Below are 17,225 nucleotides of genomic sequence, written 5' to 3'. Positions count from 1 at the left end.
TAGAGGGAAGCAGAGAAGTTTCTGGTTCAGAAATGCAGAATCAGAATCACAGACTATTGTAAGTTGGAAGGACCCACAAGGATCATTGAGTCCAACTCTTATGTCAGTGGCCCACACAGGGGATTGAACCCATGAACTTGGCATTATTACAACCAAGTTTTAAGTTCAGTGTGCTGAGTTTTTTGTGTCACTGTCAGTTCTAGATGTTCATCTGAACTGGGGTTCCCTCTTCAGTTCTGTGAGGCCCAAAGTTGTCCTGTTACTCTTGCCAGCAGAAATACTTGTCTCTGGTAGTCAGGCTGTTGTCTTGTCCAGCAAGAACTTCCCCTGCAGGCCCTGGGATGGCTTCCCTCATCCTGAGTTCCCAGTGTGGGTGGAATCCTGTGCTGAGGATGCTGAGCTGCCTCTGGATGGGAGCTGGAACAGCCTAAAATTCACACTTGCCAATTGCTGGTGGTAAAAACCTGCTGTTGTGGCCCAGAGTGGCTCATTCCCAGCCAAATTCCAGCAGCAGAGTCGCTCTGTCCCCACTGGAGCAGCTGCCCTGGGGTGGAACTCTTGTTAGTGAGAAGAGCTGAGCCACTGGGGTAGGAAAGAAGCATCTGCATCTTTTATTTATTTGGAGCTGTGCTGATGGAGCATCAGCAGGGCAGAGCTGTCAGCTCTGACCACACCACTCCTGCTTCAGAGATGCTCATAACGAATTCAGCACAGTCATTCTCTCTGCTCGTCTCTTCTCATATTTTTCATGGCTTTTTTTCCCCCACAAACTACTTGGGTTATATTTGGAAATGGTGCTTCAACTTGCTAAAAGCCACTGAATATGAAGAAGCAGAAGAAGGGCTTGCCAGTTGACAGGGATCTTTTTCAATTTGGAAAGTGTGGCTTGGGGAGCCACATTTCTGTGGAGATGTGTGATGGTTGTGCTCTGACAAGTGAGAAGATGGGGACTGTACCCTGTCTCATCTTTGGGGGAACATGTGTAGGTGATAATCTGGAATTTTGTGCTCTGCTGGGAAAATGGAACTAGCAAAAGATGGTAAAAAACACTGGCTGACCTTTTTGTGAAGTGCTAAATGAGCCCGAGGATGGTGCATAAATCAGGAGTTACATAAGGCAGAAGGGACTGAGAGGGCTGAGAGAAACCTGAATTCAAATACTCCAATGATTTCTCTTGGAATGAGTATTTCCCATTAAGTTAAAGGATTATTATGGAAAGCCATGAGACTGACATGCAGAAATGGTATAATTTTAATCACACATTTGAAAATATTTTTATAAGCTCTTCAAGTTTTTGCTGTCAATTTTTTTGACAAGTCTTGTTTAAAAAATAATTGCACTGAAACTTCTGGGTTTTTTTTTTTTTTGCTTTTAGACTTGTGTGTTTGATTTGAGGTAATAGGACTTTAGAGGTATATCTGGAAGACTAAAACCAATAGTTTAGTCTCATTTAATTAGATGAGGGGAAGCTGAACAGGTTATGCTGCTGTTTCCTTGGTCCTGGCAGGGGCTGGGGAGGGTTTGGGGGGCACAGTGGGAAGCTTTGTGTGACATTTCCTGGCCATACAGAAGGGACTCTGGGGAAGGATTTCCCAGCTTTGGTGGACAGGTCCAGCTCACCCTTAACCAGTCTGGATAATGACTGTAATTATTCAACACACTTTTCTAGATTTGCCTCTTTAAAGTTTTCTCTTTAGGAAACATTCTTGCCTCGCTGCAGCCTTGACCCTTTAAAAGCAGCTCCAACACCAGTACAGAAAGCAGTTAAACATTTCCCTATTCCACAAGCTGTGTCCTGTATTGATACACTTAAAAACATAATTTTAATTCATATTCCCACAGTACTCCCGAGGCTGGAATTGTCCTGATGTTGTGTGGTATCTCTGAGAGGTGAATCACAATCTAGTCCTTTGCTGTGGAACAGTTAAAAATGGTTGATTAGTGTAGAGTGGAACTGGGCCTTAGAATCACAGAATCACAGGATGGATTGGGTTGGAAAAGCCCTCTGAGATCATCAAGTCCAACCCTTGATCCAACCCCACTGTGATCATCAGCCCAGGGCACAGAGTGCCCTGGGCTGGTGATCACAGTGGGGTTGGATCAAGATGTGGTGGATTCTCACTCAGTGCCACATCCATAGAATCATAGAATGGATTGGGTTGGAAAAGACCTCTGAGATCATCAAGTCCAACCCTTGGTCCAGCTCCAGTCCCTTTACCAGATCATGGCACTCAGTGCCACGGCCAAGCTCAGCTGAAAAACCTCCAGGGATGGGGAATCCACCCCCTCTCTGGGCAGCCCATTCCAATCCCTGAGCACTCTCTCTGCAAAGAATTTCTTTCTGCTCTCCAACTTCAATTTCCCCTGGCAGAGCTTGAGCCCATCGTGCCCCCTTGTCCTATTGCTGAGTGCCTGGGAGAAGAGACCAACCCCCACCTGGCCAGAACTTCCCTTCAGGGAGTTCCAGACAGTGCTGAGGTCACCTCTGAGCCCAGATTGTTTGTTCCTCAGGGACTGAGGCAGCTCCTCAGCACTGGACTGTGCTGGGAATGTTCAGTGCAAGTGGAGTTGGAAGGTGGGTGGCTGCTGGCTCACCCCAGTGCTCAGGGAACAGAAGCAGCAGGTGGCTGTGTTAGAGAAGGGACATCCCTCTTGGGGAAGGTCCTTGCAGTGGCAGCAGCTTCCCCTGTAGCCTTTGGGCCTCAAGAAGTGCCTTCTGTTCCCTGATTCCTCTTCCTCTGTATTAATAACTTCTTCATGTTTGCTTGTGTTTTTAGCAAATTCTGGCATCCTTTCAGAGTGAATGTTCTGGAAGGGAGTTGGATCTTCCTGGGGAGCAGCTCTGCTGATGTAACACTGAGAGGAGAGGGCAGGGCCGTGTCTTGGGTGCTCTTGGCAGTGCCATGTGGGTCTGGGAACCCTTCCTGCCCCCTTGTTCCCTTCCAGTCAGGCTGAAAGCCATAACCCTGCACGGGTTATCAGGGCAGTGCTGTGGATGGAGATGTGCTCCCAACAATTGTAGGAAGGCACTCAGCAATAGGACAAGGGGGCACGATGGGCTCAAGCTCTGCCAGGGGAAATTGAGGTTGGAGATGAGAAAGAAATTCTTTGCAGAGAGAGTGCTCAGGGATTGGAATGGGCTGCCCAGAGAGGGGGTGGATTCCCCATCCCTGGAGGGTTTGAAACTGAGCTTGGCCGTGGCACTGAGTGCCATGATCTGGTAAAGGGACTGGAGTTGGACCAAGGGTTGGACTTGATGGTCTCGGAGGTCTTTTCCAACCCAATCCATTCTATAATTCTATGAATTGTAAAAGTGACACAGGGAACAGCTGTCACAAGTGTCTGGGGCTCAGTTTATCCTTTCAGGGTTATATATAACTAGATAGCAAAGACAAGTTATCAAATCTGTTAGAAAATGCCAAAATTCAGTTCCTTCATCAAACTATGTTTTTGTTGCCTGATTCATTTAAATTAAAAAAATCATTCAATTAAAAAAAAAAAAGCCCAAGTAGATTTCTGCTCTGACTTGCAAATTCTCTGCTGATAAATACAGTCAGCACCCTCCTCCTCCAGTATCACCACAGTGCAGTTCTGCTTGGCACATTGTTCCCTAAATCTGTTCAGACAGGGGAAAACATCCCCTCCTGCTCCAAAGGATGAGCAGAGTGAAAGAGCAGGAGCATCTGACACGTGCTGGAACCACGTACAGATAATATCTAGATCTTCTTATGCTGGAAACAGTTCAAATACAGGTAGAAAAGTGGTGTCTTTTCACAAAAAAAGGAGCAAACTAATTCATGCAAAAGAGCAAACAAGATGAACCTACAGTAGTAAGGAACAGCTGAAGGAGAGTAAAGGATGATTAGCTAGAAATGAGGATTTACTTCCCATGTTCTCACATCCTTTCCTTTGTTTGATACCTTATTGCAACTTGTCATATTACACTGTGAATAACTTTAGAACTATTTGACTTATTAATTATATATTTATGTTGAAGAGCTTTTTCCCTGCACTGTTTTTAGATAGATCAATTTTACATGTCGTGATATACTTATCTATGTTTATACTGAATATGTTTTCAGCTGGGAGAAGAACAAACACACACTCTGTGAAAAAAATAAAAAACAATAGGCATGCAAAACTTAGGTACTTTCTTTTATTTTAATTACTATCCAACAAATGTTGCCTACAGCTATCAGAGTGAAAATGGTTAGAGGGAAGGCCAATGAGAGAGCTGCAGGTGAGGAGGTGATCCCAGGGCTCAGGCAGGGAATACCCAATCCCGAGAGATCCCCCTCTGTGGCAGAGCTGGGGCCGAGTGGCTGTGCCAGGGCTGTGCCAGGTGGGCACCACACACAGTGTGTGCTGCCTCTGGGCCCCTCAGAGCTGTGCCCACCCAGGCAGCTGAGCTCAGCCACCAGTGTGGCTCCTTGGCAGCTGCAGCTGTGGCACTGAGCTCAGGGCTGGCCTTCCGAGCTCAGGGCTGGCCTTCTGAGCTCAGGGCTGGCATCCCGAGCTCAGGGCTGGCCTTCCGAGCTCAGGGCTGGCCTCCCGAGCTCAGGGCTGGCCTCCCGAGCTCAGGGCTGGCATTCCGAGCTCAGGGCTGGCATTCCGAGCTCAGGGCTGGCCTTCTGAGCTCAGGGCTGGCATCCCAAGCTCAGGGCTGGCCTTCTGAGCTCCGGGCTGGCATCCCAAGCTCAGGGCTGGCCTTCTGAGCTCAGGGCTGGCCTTCTGAGCTCAGGGCTGGCATCCCGAGCTCAGGGCTGGCCTTCTGAGCTCAGGGCTGGCCTTCTGAGCTCAGGGCTGGCCTTCTGAGCTCAGGGCTGGCCTTCTGAGCTCAGGGCTGGCCTTCTGAGCTCAGGGCTGGCATCCCGAGCTCAGGGCTGGCATCCCGAGCTCAGGGCTGGCATCCCGAGCTCAGGGCTGGCCTTCCGAGCTCAGGGCTGGCATCCCGAGCTCCGGGCTGGCATTCCGAGCTCCGGGCTGGCATTCCGAGCTCCGGGCTGGCATTCCGAGCTCCGGGCTGGCATCCCGAGCTCAGGGCTGGCATCCCGAGCTCAGGGCTGGCCTTCTGAGCTCAGGGCTGGCCTTCCGAGCTCAGGGCTGGCCTTCCGAGCTCAGGGCTGGCCTTCCGAGCTCAGGGCTGGCCTTCCGAGCTCAGGGCTGGCATCCCGAGCTCAGGGCTGGCATCCCGAGCCCTCGGCTCACCCGCTCACCAAATGGCCCCGCTCAGGCATGGATGTGTTTGCCATGTGTTGGGCCCTCTGGGCTCAGGAGGCAGAGGGTGGGTGTGTGTCAGCCTGGGAACAGGGAACAGTGAACAGTGAGCTGCTGAGGGAATGAGGGTGTTGGGTTTCCTTCTGGGTTCTGGAGCTGTGTAATAAATACGAGCAAACAGAGAAGAGCAGATAAAAATATTGAACAGGGCCTTTGTTCCTGAGGTGTGGAATGGCCTGGCAGTCTTACCCAAGAAATGGGTCTGAACACTGTCTTGTCTTCTTGTATCTCAGCATGTCCCCAAGGGAATCTCAGTTCTGGCATGGATGAACTCCCTGAAGGGAAGTTGTGGCCAGGTGGGGGTTGGTCTCTTCTCCCAGGCACTCAGCAATAGGACAAGGGGGCACGATGGACTCAAGCTCTGCCAGGGGAAATTGGAGTTGGAGATGAGAAAGAAATTCTTTGCAGAGAGAGTGCTCAGGGATTGGAATGGGCTGCCCAGAGAGGGGGTGGATTCCCCATCCCTGGAGGGGACACTGGATGTGGCACTGAGTGCCATGATCTGGTGATCACAGTGGGGTTGGATCAAGGGTTGGACTTGATGATCTCAGAGGTCTTTTCCAACCCAACTGAGAAGAGCAATGAGGCTGGAGAAGGGACTGGAGCACAAGTGCTGTGGGGAGAGGCTGAGGGAGCTGGGGGTGTTCAGCCTGGAGAAGAGGAGGCTCAGAGGTGACCTCAGCACTGTCTGGAACTGCCTGAAGGGAAGTTCCAGCCAGGTGGGGGTTGGTCTCTTCTCCCAGGCACTCAGCAATAGGACAAGGGGGCACGATGGGCTCAAGCTCTGCCAGGGGAAATTGAAGTTGGAGATGAGAAAGAAATTCTTTGCAGAGAGAGTGCTCAGGCATTGGAATGGGCTGCCCAGAGAGGGGGTGGATTCCCCATCCCTGGAGGTTTTTCAACTGAGCTTGGCCGTGGCACTGAGTGCCATGATCTGGTAAAGGGACTGGAGTTGGACCAAGGGTTGGACTTGATGATCTGGGAGGTCTTTTCCAACCCAATCCATTCTATGATTCTATGGATGTGGCACTGAGTGAGAATCCACCACGTCTTGATCCAACCCCACTGTGATCACCAGCCCAGGGCACAGAGTGCCCTGGGCTGATGATCACAGTGGGGTTGGATCAAGGGTTGGACTTGATGATCTGGGAGGTCTTTTCCAGCCCAATCCATTCTATGAACACTTCCATATTTCTGTTTGCAACATTAATCACTGCAGTGGTTGTAAGGGTGGTGTTTTCCTGTGAGTTGGCTTGAAAACCTGGGTGCTGTGGCTTTGGCAGCTGCTCTCATCACAGCCATCTCCACTGCTGTGTCGAAATCCAGCAGACCACAGACAGAAAGGGAGGTTTGCTTAATGCCTCAGTGCCCTTTGGGGGAAGCAGTTGCCCTATGTTTGCTTTTAGAGGAGCAAGATCCTTCCCTTGATTGCAGGTGCTGAGTTAGTGGGTGGTGTAGCCAGTGAAATCCTTGTGCTTTCAGTGACACCTGTTTATTGTGACACACGACCTTCTCTTGGCTTAGAATGAGCCTTTATGGCCTTTTGTGCTGGGTGATGGCAAAGCAGTTTTATTAAACTGTGAGAGATGAGTGTGGGGCAGGGAGTGCTCATGGCCATGCACAACCTGCCTGAGTGGTGCCTTAAATCAGCCCAGACCCTTCAGCCCCCTCCACTTACTGAGATGAACCCACAGAGCAGCTCTTACCTCTGATTTCTGTTCTGAATTGTGTTCTTGCTCCAGCATCCTCTGTGTTGTTCTTCAGTCCATTCTCAGCATTTGGGTTAGGGATGTTTTATGCCCCAAGTTCCACTTCATGCCTTCTCCTCCACAAGTCAAGGAGCTTGGTTGGCACCCTTGGCTTGTGTGTCTGAGAAGTTTTGAGCTCTCACTGGAAGTTTTCCATGTGGTTGGGATGTTTGCTACTTGTCATTTCTCCCCTGTTTAGTAAGGATTAAATTCACAGTGTGGTTTTTGTGTTCTTGGAAAATACTTTCTCCTCTCTGGGACTCAGTGTTTGTCACTGAGGATGATGGACAGTTCAGACTTTGTTTGAATCTCTTGATTGTTTCTGAGCCCTTACAGAAATGTGCCATAAACAGGATGAGCTCACAAATCTAATTCCCAAAGGACACCAGGATTAAAGGTTGCCCTTGTTTGTTCTTTGCTTTTTGCAGCAATTGGACTGAGTTTGATAACGTGGTGTCATTTTTAGCTGGTGAGGAGCACCCCAGGCTTGTGCACCAGTGGAAATGAGGGGATTTTCTCCCCTCTCTACTTTTAATGTACTGAATGAGGAGTCTGAATTTTTAGTGTGACACATTTTGGGCTGTCACAGCCTCCCAGGGAGCCCAGCACTGCCACCACTAACCCCTGTCCCCAAGTGCCACATCCACGTGGCTTTAAATCCCTCCAGGGATGGGCTCTTCCCCCACTGCCCTGGGCAGCCTGTCCAGGGCTTTACATCCCTTTCCCAATACCCAACCTAAACCTCCCCAGGCACAAAATGAGGCTGTTTCCTCTTGTCCTGTCCCTGTTCCCTTGTGGAAGAGCCCAACCCACCCTGGCTACGTCAGACAGACCCAGGAGTGTTGAGAGAAGAGTGCCTGGAGAAGAGGAGGCTCAGAGGTGACCTCAGCACTGTCTGGAACTGCCTGAAGGGAAGTTGTGGCCAGGTGGGGGTTGGTCTCTTCTCCCAGGCACTCAGCAATAGGACAAGGGGGCACGATGGGCTCAAGCTCTGCCAGGGGAAATTGAAGTTGGAGATGAGAAAGAAATTCTTTGCAGAGAGAGTGCTCAGGGATTGGAATGGGCTGCCCAGAGAGGGGGTGGATTCCCCATCCCTGGAGGTTTTTCAGCTGAGCTTGGCTGTGGCACTGAGTGCCATGATCTGGTAAAGGGACTGGAGTTGGACCAAGGGTTGGACTTGATGATCTTGGAAGTCTTTTCCAACCCAATCCATTCTATGATTCTGTCATTCTATGGATGTGGCACTGAGTGAGAATCCACCATGTCTTGATCCAACCCTACTGTGATCACCAGCCCAGGGCACTCTGTGCCCTGGGCTGGTGATCACAGTAGGGTTGGATCAAGGGTTGGACTTGATGATCTTGTTGGTCTTTTCCAACCCAATCCATTCTGTGATTCTGTGAATTCTCATCTTTGGCAGTGAAGCTGCTCTGTGAGCACAGGGACTCCTCCCTGTCTCACACTCCTCAGCCCGTGGGACTGCAGGTGGATCCTGGGGATTCCTGGGGTTGTTGCTCTCTGGCTCCAGGTACCTGTTGCCCTTCCAGAGCCTGCAGTGGGGTTTGTCCTGGCTGAGCAAACCAGCCCTTCTCCCCCAGGGCAGACCCAGTGCTGTGACCCTGGAGCTGCCCTGGGCTGCCTGCACAGCTGTCCTTCCACCCTCTGTGCCAGTCCCTTCCCAGGAGCAATTAAAACCCCCTAGAAGGGCGTGTCTTCCCATGTCTGTGTTTTGGTGTAGCATAAAGATAAGGAATAAGGAGGACTCCTCTGTGCCCAACAAGATCACGTCCCTCTGTCTGGTTTTTGTGTCCTCCAGAGGTGCTTCGATTGTGAAATTCTCCTCCAGTGTGGAATGTGATACCAATCAGTCCTCTGGGATTAAATCCCACAAAGCTTGTACCTGGGGGGAATTTCTATGAAGATGTCAACACAACAGGCAGGATTAAGGCTGGTCCTTTATCTCAGTGGTGCTTACACACTGTGCATGAGGGACACACTGAAATAGCTTTGTTTGAATTATGTTAATAATTTCAGGGATTCATCTTTTCAGTGGGAGCATCCTCTTATTTTGAAATGTGTTTAATAGAGAAGCTTATCTGTTGTGGTAGGACAAGAGGGAGATGTTTTAAACTAAAAACAGGGTCAGGTTACATTAGATAGTGGGATCCTTCCCTGGGAGGGTGGGCAGGCCCTGGCACAGGTGCCCAGAGAAGCTGTGGCTGCCCCAGCCCTGGGAGTGTCCCAGGCCAGGTTGGACAGGGCTTGGAGCACCCTGGGCTGGTGGGAGGTGGCCCATGGCAGGGGTGGCACTGGGTGCTTTCTGAGGTCCCTTCCAACCCAGATATTTCTGGAATTCTATTCCCCATGATGCTGTAGCTGGAGGGAGTTCCGAATCTGCAAATTGTCAATGAAAACTGTTTTCTGTTTTCACAGTTTAAACCCAAGATCAGGTGTGTGCTGGTGTTGCCAACGCTGGTGTTTCTGGGCAGGCTCAGGTGGCAGGTCCAGCTGGTGCATTCCCATTCCAAAGAGCAGCAGCCAGCCCTTGTCCAGAGCTGGAATGTGGCCCTGAACCCTGAGTGCTCTGTGTACAGTGGGACCTGTGTCTGAGACCACCCCCCTGCAGCATTAGGGTTATCTCTTTTCCCAAGATTCATTCGTTGATGGCATGAAGGGTGAAGTGTTTCTCACATCCAGTCACTCTGTGGAACTGGAATTTGGAGGAGCTGCCTGGCCAGGTGCTCCCTGCCTGCTTCCTCCCCTGCAGGGCTCTGGGAAGGGGGGCCTCTTGGGCTCTCTTTGGCACTGAGCCATTTTTCCCAAGCTGGGAGAATACTTTCCTGTTCCCCAAGAAATGGGGAAGCCTAAAGGGGCACAGCTGGTCTGTTGGGAGTGTGATTTCATTTCTGAATCCAGGGAATCATTACAGACCTAATTTACTTCAACACTGGGTTTTCTAAGGTGTGACTCTTGTGTGAGCTGTTTGTTTTTCCCATCCCTCTGGGGGTTCCTGCTCTGTCCTCTCCACAGAGGTTTTCCCTGAGAGTGGGAGTGTTTTATGCTGTAACCCCCTCTGGTTTGGGGACTGCAGCCTGTGCAGAGTGTCCAGGCTGTGAAGGAGTCTGTGACCTGCTCCAGAAGGAAGATCCACATTTTGGGGTGCAGGGGGCTGGGACACAGCTCTGTGTTGTGCAGGATTTATCCCATGGGAGATGAGGTGTCCATGTGGCACTGCTTGCAGCCCTGTGGTGTGCCAGGAAATGTGGGAATTCTGGGCCTTTCTTGAAAGCTTATTTTCCCTTCAAAGCTTATTTTCCCTTCAAAGCACGTCCATGTGCCAAAGTCAGCAGGAACCCCGAACATGGGCAGCCCCCAGGAGCCACATTTACATGCTGGGAAAGACCCTCCTTCATGCCCAGCTGTAGGATAAATTCTCCTGAGGAGGTTCTTTCAAAGGAGAACTTACAGAGCCAAAGTGAGAAGTCCCGTGTCCGCCTCTGGCTGCGTTCCGTGTTCCCCCGGCAGCCAGAGGGTGACAGTGGCTCTGTCTCTCTTCCACTGTGGCTCTCCTTGGACACAGAGGGAGGCTGGCCAGAGCTGTGCCAGCTCCAGGGGTCAGTGTGGGGTTGGCACTGCTGCTGTACCACGTCTGGACGTTGCACTTGTCCCCTGGATGTCACACTGGGGAGTTTCACTCGTGATGAACTGATGGTTCGGTTCAAAACAAAGGCGTCACTTTTCACATGGAATATCCTCCTTGTGCCTGCAAACAGAGCTCCCTTGGCCCAGAATGGGTGTGATTCCTTTAGATCCTGACCTGTCTCCTTTCCCAACTGCCTGATTCCCTGTGCCTCAGAGCCCCTTTGGAGCGGGGCTGGCCCAGAGCCCGGCCTGTGCCAGCGCCCCCGGGAGCCGCTCCGAGTGCCGCTGGTTCCGCAGGGCAGAGCAGGTCGTGGGGTGGAGGGTGAGCAAGAAGAGGCCTCCTGTTAGTTTTATTTTTTTTAACCCATCCTCGCTGCCAAACGGCCTATTTTCTGCCCCTCATGGTTTCTGCCTAACAAATGGTGTTTCTTTTTTACAGCGTTATGATCCTGGACTTGTTGTGGTGATGGTAAACTTAGCAGTGGTAATTTTTTATTTTCAGACTGAATTACTCCTTTTGTCATCAGTGCACCAATGTTAGGCTTTACTTTCTCTGTTGTAGCCATCATCCTTCTGCTTGGTCTTTCATTTTCCTTTCCTTTCCTTTCTTTATGCACACTTGTCTGATCCTTGTTCATTAAAGGGTATTGCTAAGAAGGGATGTTTCTGTTTGTGTTAGAACTGCCAAAATCAGTTAAAACATAAATTTCTAATACTGTCCAAACCTGATTTTTTTTTCCCCCTCCCAACACGATGGGCACTAGCACTTGCTACTGCAATTTCCAAATAGATTTTGAATTAAAAAAAGAAAAAAAACAACCCAAAAAACTTTGACTGCCTTAGAAGGCAAAAGTACTGATGCACTGTTTGTAGACAGGGGTTTACCAGGGCAATGAGGCTGCATCCAAAGATCTCCATTGCTGGAGAAACACAAAAAACCAAACCAAAAAAACCCTGAAAAATAAAGCTTGAAAAAATTTGAATAATTAATTGTTGGCACTTGGTGCCAGCCATTCCATTTGTGTTCACCACTTACCAGTAAATCCCTGGCTGAGATGGTACCAAAGTGATATTGCACTTAGGAAGTCATTTTATAACCTGTCTTTGATTTGGTCCTTTTGCTAAAAATTGCAGTCACTGCTTATTGTATTATACCCTTGGGCGTGAGAGAAACGCTGTCAAACCTCCATACCCAAAGCAAAGTCCATCCAAAACATCCCAGATCAGCGTGGTCTGACTCTGGACCTGATGGACACCTGCCCATCAAACTCCTGGGCACAGCAACACAACCATAAAGCAGCTCCTTAAATGTATTTCTTTGGGTTATTTCTAATTAAACCCACGCCTCTACTTTAAGGTTCTAAAGCCCCCCTGGGGCAGTGGCTTTGGCAGGAATTAGACCTGAGGCTGGCAAAGAGTTCCCACCTATCCAGGTATTCTGAGGCAGTTTTAAAGACTTGAACCTTCTGCACATGTGGATGGCAATGGAACCTTTTTGGCACGATTCAAACCTGTGGATCTTGTAGCCCAAAGGTATAATACCTGTGTCTGTGTGTATAACAAAACAGTTGTTTACACCAAACCAGAGCAATAATAAGGGAAGTAAACATTCTGTTTTTTCACTCAAGGTATGCACTGGAGAAGGTAAGTACTTTGTTCAGTGGGTTACATCACAACCAACAGTGCCAGTTGTGATGTAAAAATCAAAAAGAATAATAATTTAAAATAAAAACAACAAAAAAGCTGTGGTAGTAAAGTGCTTGTCTGCCCCATTTTGCTTTGTTTGGCTGGTTATGAGTGGATTAAAGATATGTTTTTTTAAAAAAGAATAAAATCTCCAGCATAGTTTGATTAGTTCAAAGTCAATTTTCTTCGCAACTAGTCCTTTTCACAGCTTACAGGTGGCCCAGCAGTGCCAGGGCAGCCCTGGGGCTGGCGAGCAGGTGTCTGAGCACCTGGCCAGGAGGAAGGACAGGTGGCATTGCCTGCTCCCAGGGAGGGACAAAAGCCTGGGGGAGGGAGGGAGGGGGGGAGAGGCTTCCACACCCTTTACAGGGGAGTGCTGATCAATCATTGATGAGCCAGAGCAGTAAAACACATTGAACAGCCTCTTTGCTCCTGTCAGAGGATGAGGAGCAGGTCTGGCCCCACGTGGAAGCCTTTGGGGGTCATGGGGCAACACGAACCACAAAACTGTTGCTGGTGCTGAGAAACCCCTCTGTGCGTGCTGGGGGCAGGTTTGGCTGTAAGCTGTGAGAATGGCTCGTGTTTGGTTCACTGTAGCTTTCTGGTCTCTGCACTCCAAGGCAAGATCTCTAACCACCCAAACCCAATGTGTCCTCGCCCTGTGGTGCTGGGCTGGCACTGACCCGGCCTCTCTGTGTGCTCCTCTTCCAGGCAGGACAGACCCCATCCCCATCGTCGTCAAGTATGATGTCATGGGCATGGGACGCATGGAGATGGAGGTGAGGCCACCCCAGCTGCCCCTATCCTGCCCCAGCTGCCCCTATCCTGCCCCAGCTGCCCCTATCCTGCCCCAGCTGCCCCTATCCTGCCCCAGCTGCCCCTATCTTGCCCTCTCCCTGCCCCTTGCCCCCTGCCCTTTGCCCCCTCTCCCCCCCGCCCCTCTCCTTGCTCCCTCTCCCTGCCCCCCTGCCCCTCTCCTTGCCCCCTCTCCTTGCCCCTGCCCCACTCCTTGCCCCTCTCCCTGCTCCCCTGCCCCTCTCCCTGCTCCCCTGCCCCTCTCCCTGCTCCCCTGCCCCTCTCCTTGCCCCCTTGCCCCTGCCCCTCCTGCCCCTTGCCCCTGCCCCCCCCCACTGCCACTGCCCCTGCCCCACTCCTGGGAATGGGGAGGGAAGGCAAAATTAAGGGGTTTAAAAGTGCAAATTTGGCATCAAAGATAAAGAACAATCTGCTCTTAAATCAACATGGTAAGAAAACATTTCTCCTCGAAATTCATCCTCTGTTTCTCCATGGAGACCTGAGTTCTGGAGTCTGGATGCTCCCCAAAATCTCTGGGCTCTGGGATTTGCCCTCCCCAAAGCTGAGCATGGACAGGACCCTCCACCTCATGGGGGGGATTAGTGACCCATTTTGCACAGGGGAAATGAAGCACAACATGCAAACATTCTGTTCCAAACCTCATAATTTTTAAGCTGTGCATTCTGGCAGTGGGTAGTGCAAAGTATTTATGGGACAAATTGCATCTCTTCTCTTTTTTTTTTTAAATAAAAGCTTGACTACGCCGAAGATGCCACCGAGCGGAGGCGAGTGCTGGAGGTGGAGAAGGAAGACACCGAGGAGCTGAGGCAGAAATACAAGGTACAGAAAGGGGCATCAGCATCACAGTGTCTGTGGGCTGGGTGGGGAGAGATTTCTCCTGATGGCACTGGCTTCTTCTCCTTAGGCTGCAGTAATGGCAGGAATGAAATGTTGTTGGGTTTTGTTGTTGTTGAGAAGATTTATATTTTACCCAACTGGTTATTCACTTCCTGGCACTAACACTGGTGTGTGTTTGGATGCTGAGGAGCTCCAGGACAGCAGCAGGGCTTGCTCTGTGTGCTTTGCTCCTGCTCTGGGAAGGTTTAGGGCAAGCAGGACATTCCTTCCCTGTGCCCAGAGTTCTCCAGCCAATCTGCCACGTTGTTGGTGCAAAGCCTGGGAGGGAGGAGATGTGTTATGAGTGAACAGTGCATTGGGATGTTACTGCATAAATCCTGCTTAATTTGGGAAGGTAGGACATGGCTCCAGCTTGGAGAAACCAATGGGCTGTATCTCTTTGGAAGAATTGCTCAGGCAGCATTAAAAAAATATAAAATTCTTTATTTCCATGGGGTTTGCAGAACCTGTGGGGTTATTTTGTAAGCCAGAGGTTGATAAAAATGAGCTGTGGTGTTGGGATTGAGTGTGATGTGCTGGAACATTCTTGGATTAGCTGTAACCAGGTTCTCTGCTGGTCCTTTAATCCACTCTTCCTCTGCCCAGCCCATCAGGTGTTAGGAAATCCTGCTTGTCAAATTGTGCTGAGACTGGGGAGGAGCAGGGCTGAGGAAGAGCCCGAGACATCTGAATGAAGTGTCAGAGTTGCATAAATTTTAGTTCTTTGAGAAATAATGGAAAAGTAGTTTAAATTCCATTAAAATTAAACATCACCTTGGCAAATCTAAAATTCCATTTCCCCAGCTGAACAGTTAATTCTGCAGGCAGTTTGTTCAGCTATGAAAATTTATGGCCTCTTCTCCTCATTTTTTTGTATTTTTGAGCCCTTGACTTGCTCAGTGAGTGAACTGCAGGTGTTTGGGTGCCCAGAGGAGCTGTGGCTGCCCCAGCCCTGGGAGTGTCCCAGGCCAGGTTGGATAAACTTGGAGCACCCTGGGCTGGTGGGAGGTGTCCCTGCCCATGGCAGGGGTGGGATCCTTAAGTTTCCTTCCATCCCAAACCATTCTGGAATCCTGTGATTCCATGGAGTTGTTGGAGGATGTTCTAGGCTGGGTTTAGAGCCAGAGACCTGAGAGCCCCTTGCAGTGCCCAAAGGGGCTCCAGGAGAGCTGGAGAGGGACTGGGGACAAGGGATGGAGGGACAGGACACAGGGAATGGCTTCCCACTGCCAGAGGGCAAGGACAGATGGGATATGGGGAAGGAATTCCTGTCTGGGAGGGTGGGCAGGCCCTGGCACAGGTGCCCAGAGAAGCTGTGGCTGCCCCAGCCCTGGGAGTGTCAGCCAGGTTGGACAGGGCTTGGAGCAGCCTGGGCTGGTGGGAGGTGTCCCTGCCCATGGCAGGGGTGGCACTGGGTGGGCTTTAATGCCCCTTTCAACCCAAACTGTTTTAGGATTGTGAAGTTCCGAGGTTTGCAATAATCTTTTCAAGCACAGATGAACGTGTGCTGCTCTGAGACACTTCTCCTGCCTTTACCCAGCAGGGATTTTTTCCAGGAGCTCTGGAGCAGCAGCAGACTCTCCCAGCTCCAGTGGGTATTTATTATCATGCTTCATCCTCACCCCTTGCATTTGGGTATTAATCTGTGAAAAATCTCTGCAGTCCTTATTTCTGCATCGCTCCCCAGGAGTCCATTATGTAACTGTGCATCCTGATTAGCCATTCAGGGAGCCTCAAAGGAATGGGGGATAACTCTGCAGCCAAGAAGCAAGCCGTAAATGTTCTTTAATTCCCTCCTTTTGTGTGGATTCTGAGCACTCAGATGGCTGGGTTTCATTGTTTAGCCACAGGATGCTTGCTCAGAAAAACCTACACGTGGTGCAGGAGCTTGTTCTGGGATTCAGAGCAGCGTTAAAGCTCCGTGTTCTGTGGAGCTCACGCTGCTCTGTTTTCCTTTCTTGTCTTCCTGGGGATCTGCTGCAGGCTCAAACCTCCAGATTTGTTGATTTTTTTTTTCTTTTTTCTTCTTAACAAGGGCATCTGGTAATAGATGAAAGCAGGAAGTTGTGATACATCTCTTTTATTTAGAAGGTGAACAGTGCTTTAAATTGGAAACAACCCCAAACATTAACACAGGAATTTCTCACATATTTTTTCCCCTCTCTGGGTGTTGAAATTTTTTACCTAAATTTTGCACAACATAAAACATGCTCAGTAATGTTCTTTTAATGCAATTTTGGTGTGCTAACTGAGAGATAAACCATAATGCCTTAGAAAGATCTGAAATTAAAAGAAGAAAAGTCTCTCACAGTTTATCTTTCTTAAATGTTTGCTGCCTCCTCCTGCTATGCAGGGAAGCTCCCCATGACAAGTTGGTATTGAAGATGAAAACTCTTCACAGAATCCTAGAATGGATTGGGTTGGAAAAGACCTCCGAGATCATCAAGTCCAACCCTTGATCCAACCCTACTGTGATCACCAGCCCAGGGCACGGAGTGCCCTGGGCTGGTGATCACAGTGGGATTGGATCAAGATGTGGTGGATTCTCACTCAGTGCCACATCCATAGAATGACAGAATCATAGAATGGATTGGGTTGGAAAAGACCTCTGAGATCATCAAGTCCAACCCTTGGTCCAACTCCAGTCCCTTTACCAGATCATGGCACTCAGTGCCACGGCCAAGCTCAGCTGAAAAACCTCCAGGGATGGGGAATCCACCCCCTCTCTGGGCAGCCCATTCCAATCCCTGAGCACTCTCTCTGCAAAGAATTTCTTTCTCATCTCCAATTTCCCCTGGCAGAGCTTGAGCCCATCGTGCCCCCTTGTCCTGTTGCCTTGTCCTGTTGCTCTTTAAACCCTTAAGTGCCTTTTCTCTAATGTCAGGCTGGTGGAACTCCAGGTGCTGGGAGGAGCCTGAGCTGCTGCCCAGCCCTGTCCCCAGGGCACAGCCCCAGCCCACACACTCCTGGGGGGCTCCAGAAGGCCCCTCAGCCCCAGGGCAAAGCTGCCACCCCCCCCTGCCAGGCTGGCTCCACCACAGCCCCACCAGCAGAATTAATAACACATCCCCACCCTGCACACCTGGGGTGGGTTTGCAATGATGGGGTGGAAGCTCTTACACTGCTCCTGACTCAAACCAGCAGCAAAAGCTGCATCCCAAAGCCAACTGTGGCAGCACA

The 17,225-nt window shown here is 50.2% G+C and overlaps 1 protein-coding gene across 2 annotated transcripts in view; it reads left to right on the top strand.

The window, feature by feature from the left end:
* Positions 1 to 17,225, top strand: part of GPATCH8 (G-patch domain containing 8) — a 69,762-nt gene that overhangs the window by 34,018 nt on the left and 18,519 nt on the right. Inside the window, exons 1-3 of one of the 2 annotated variants that reach the window (XM_071577677.1) lie at positions 11,107 to 11,151; positions 13,065 to 13,132; positions 13,902 to 13,988. In XM_071577677.1, the coding sequence (XP_071433778.1) occupies positions 13,106 to 13,132; positions 13,902 to 13,988 (114 nt within the window). In that variant the 5' untranslated portion in view covers positions 11,107 to 11,151; positions 13,065 to 13,105. Of the gene's footprint in view, positions 1 to 11,106; positions 11,152 to 13,064; positions 13,133 to 13,901; positions 13,989 to 17,225 lie in introns of those variants that run through there. The other variant, XM_071577676.1, reaches the window with a different exon arrangement.

This window comes from Pithys albifrons, chromosome 25 (assembly GCF_047495875.1).
Source record: "Pithys albifrons albifrons isolate INPA30051 chromosome 25, PitAlb_v1, whole genome shotgun sequence".
Classification (NCBI taxonomy): Eukaryota; Metazoa; Chordata; class Aves; order Passeriformes; family Thamnophilidae; genus Pithys; species Pithys albifrons.
Note: the sequence above shows the minus strand (reverse complement) of the source record. Positions and strands in the feature narration are given on the sequence as shown.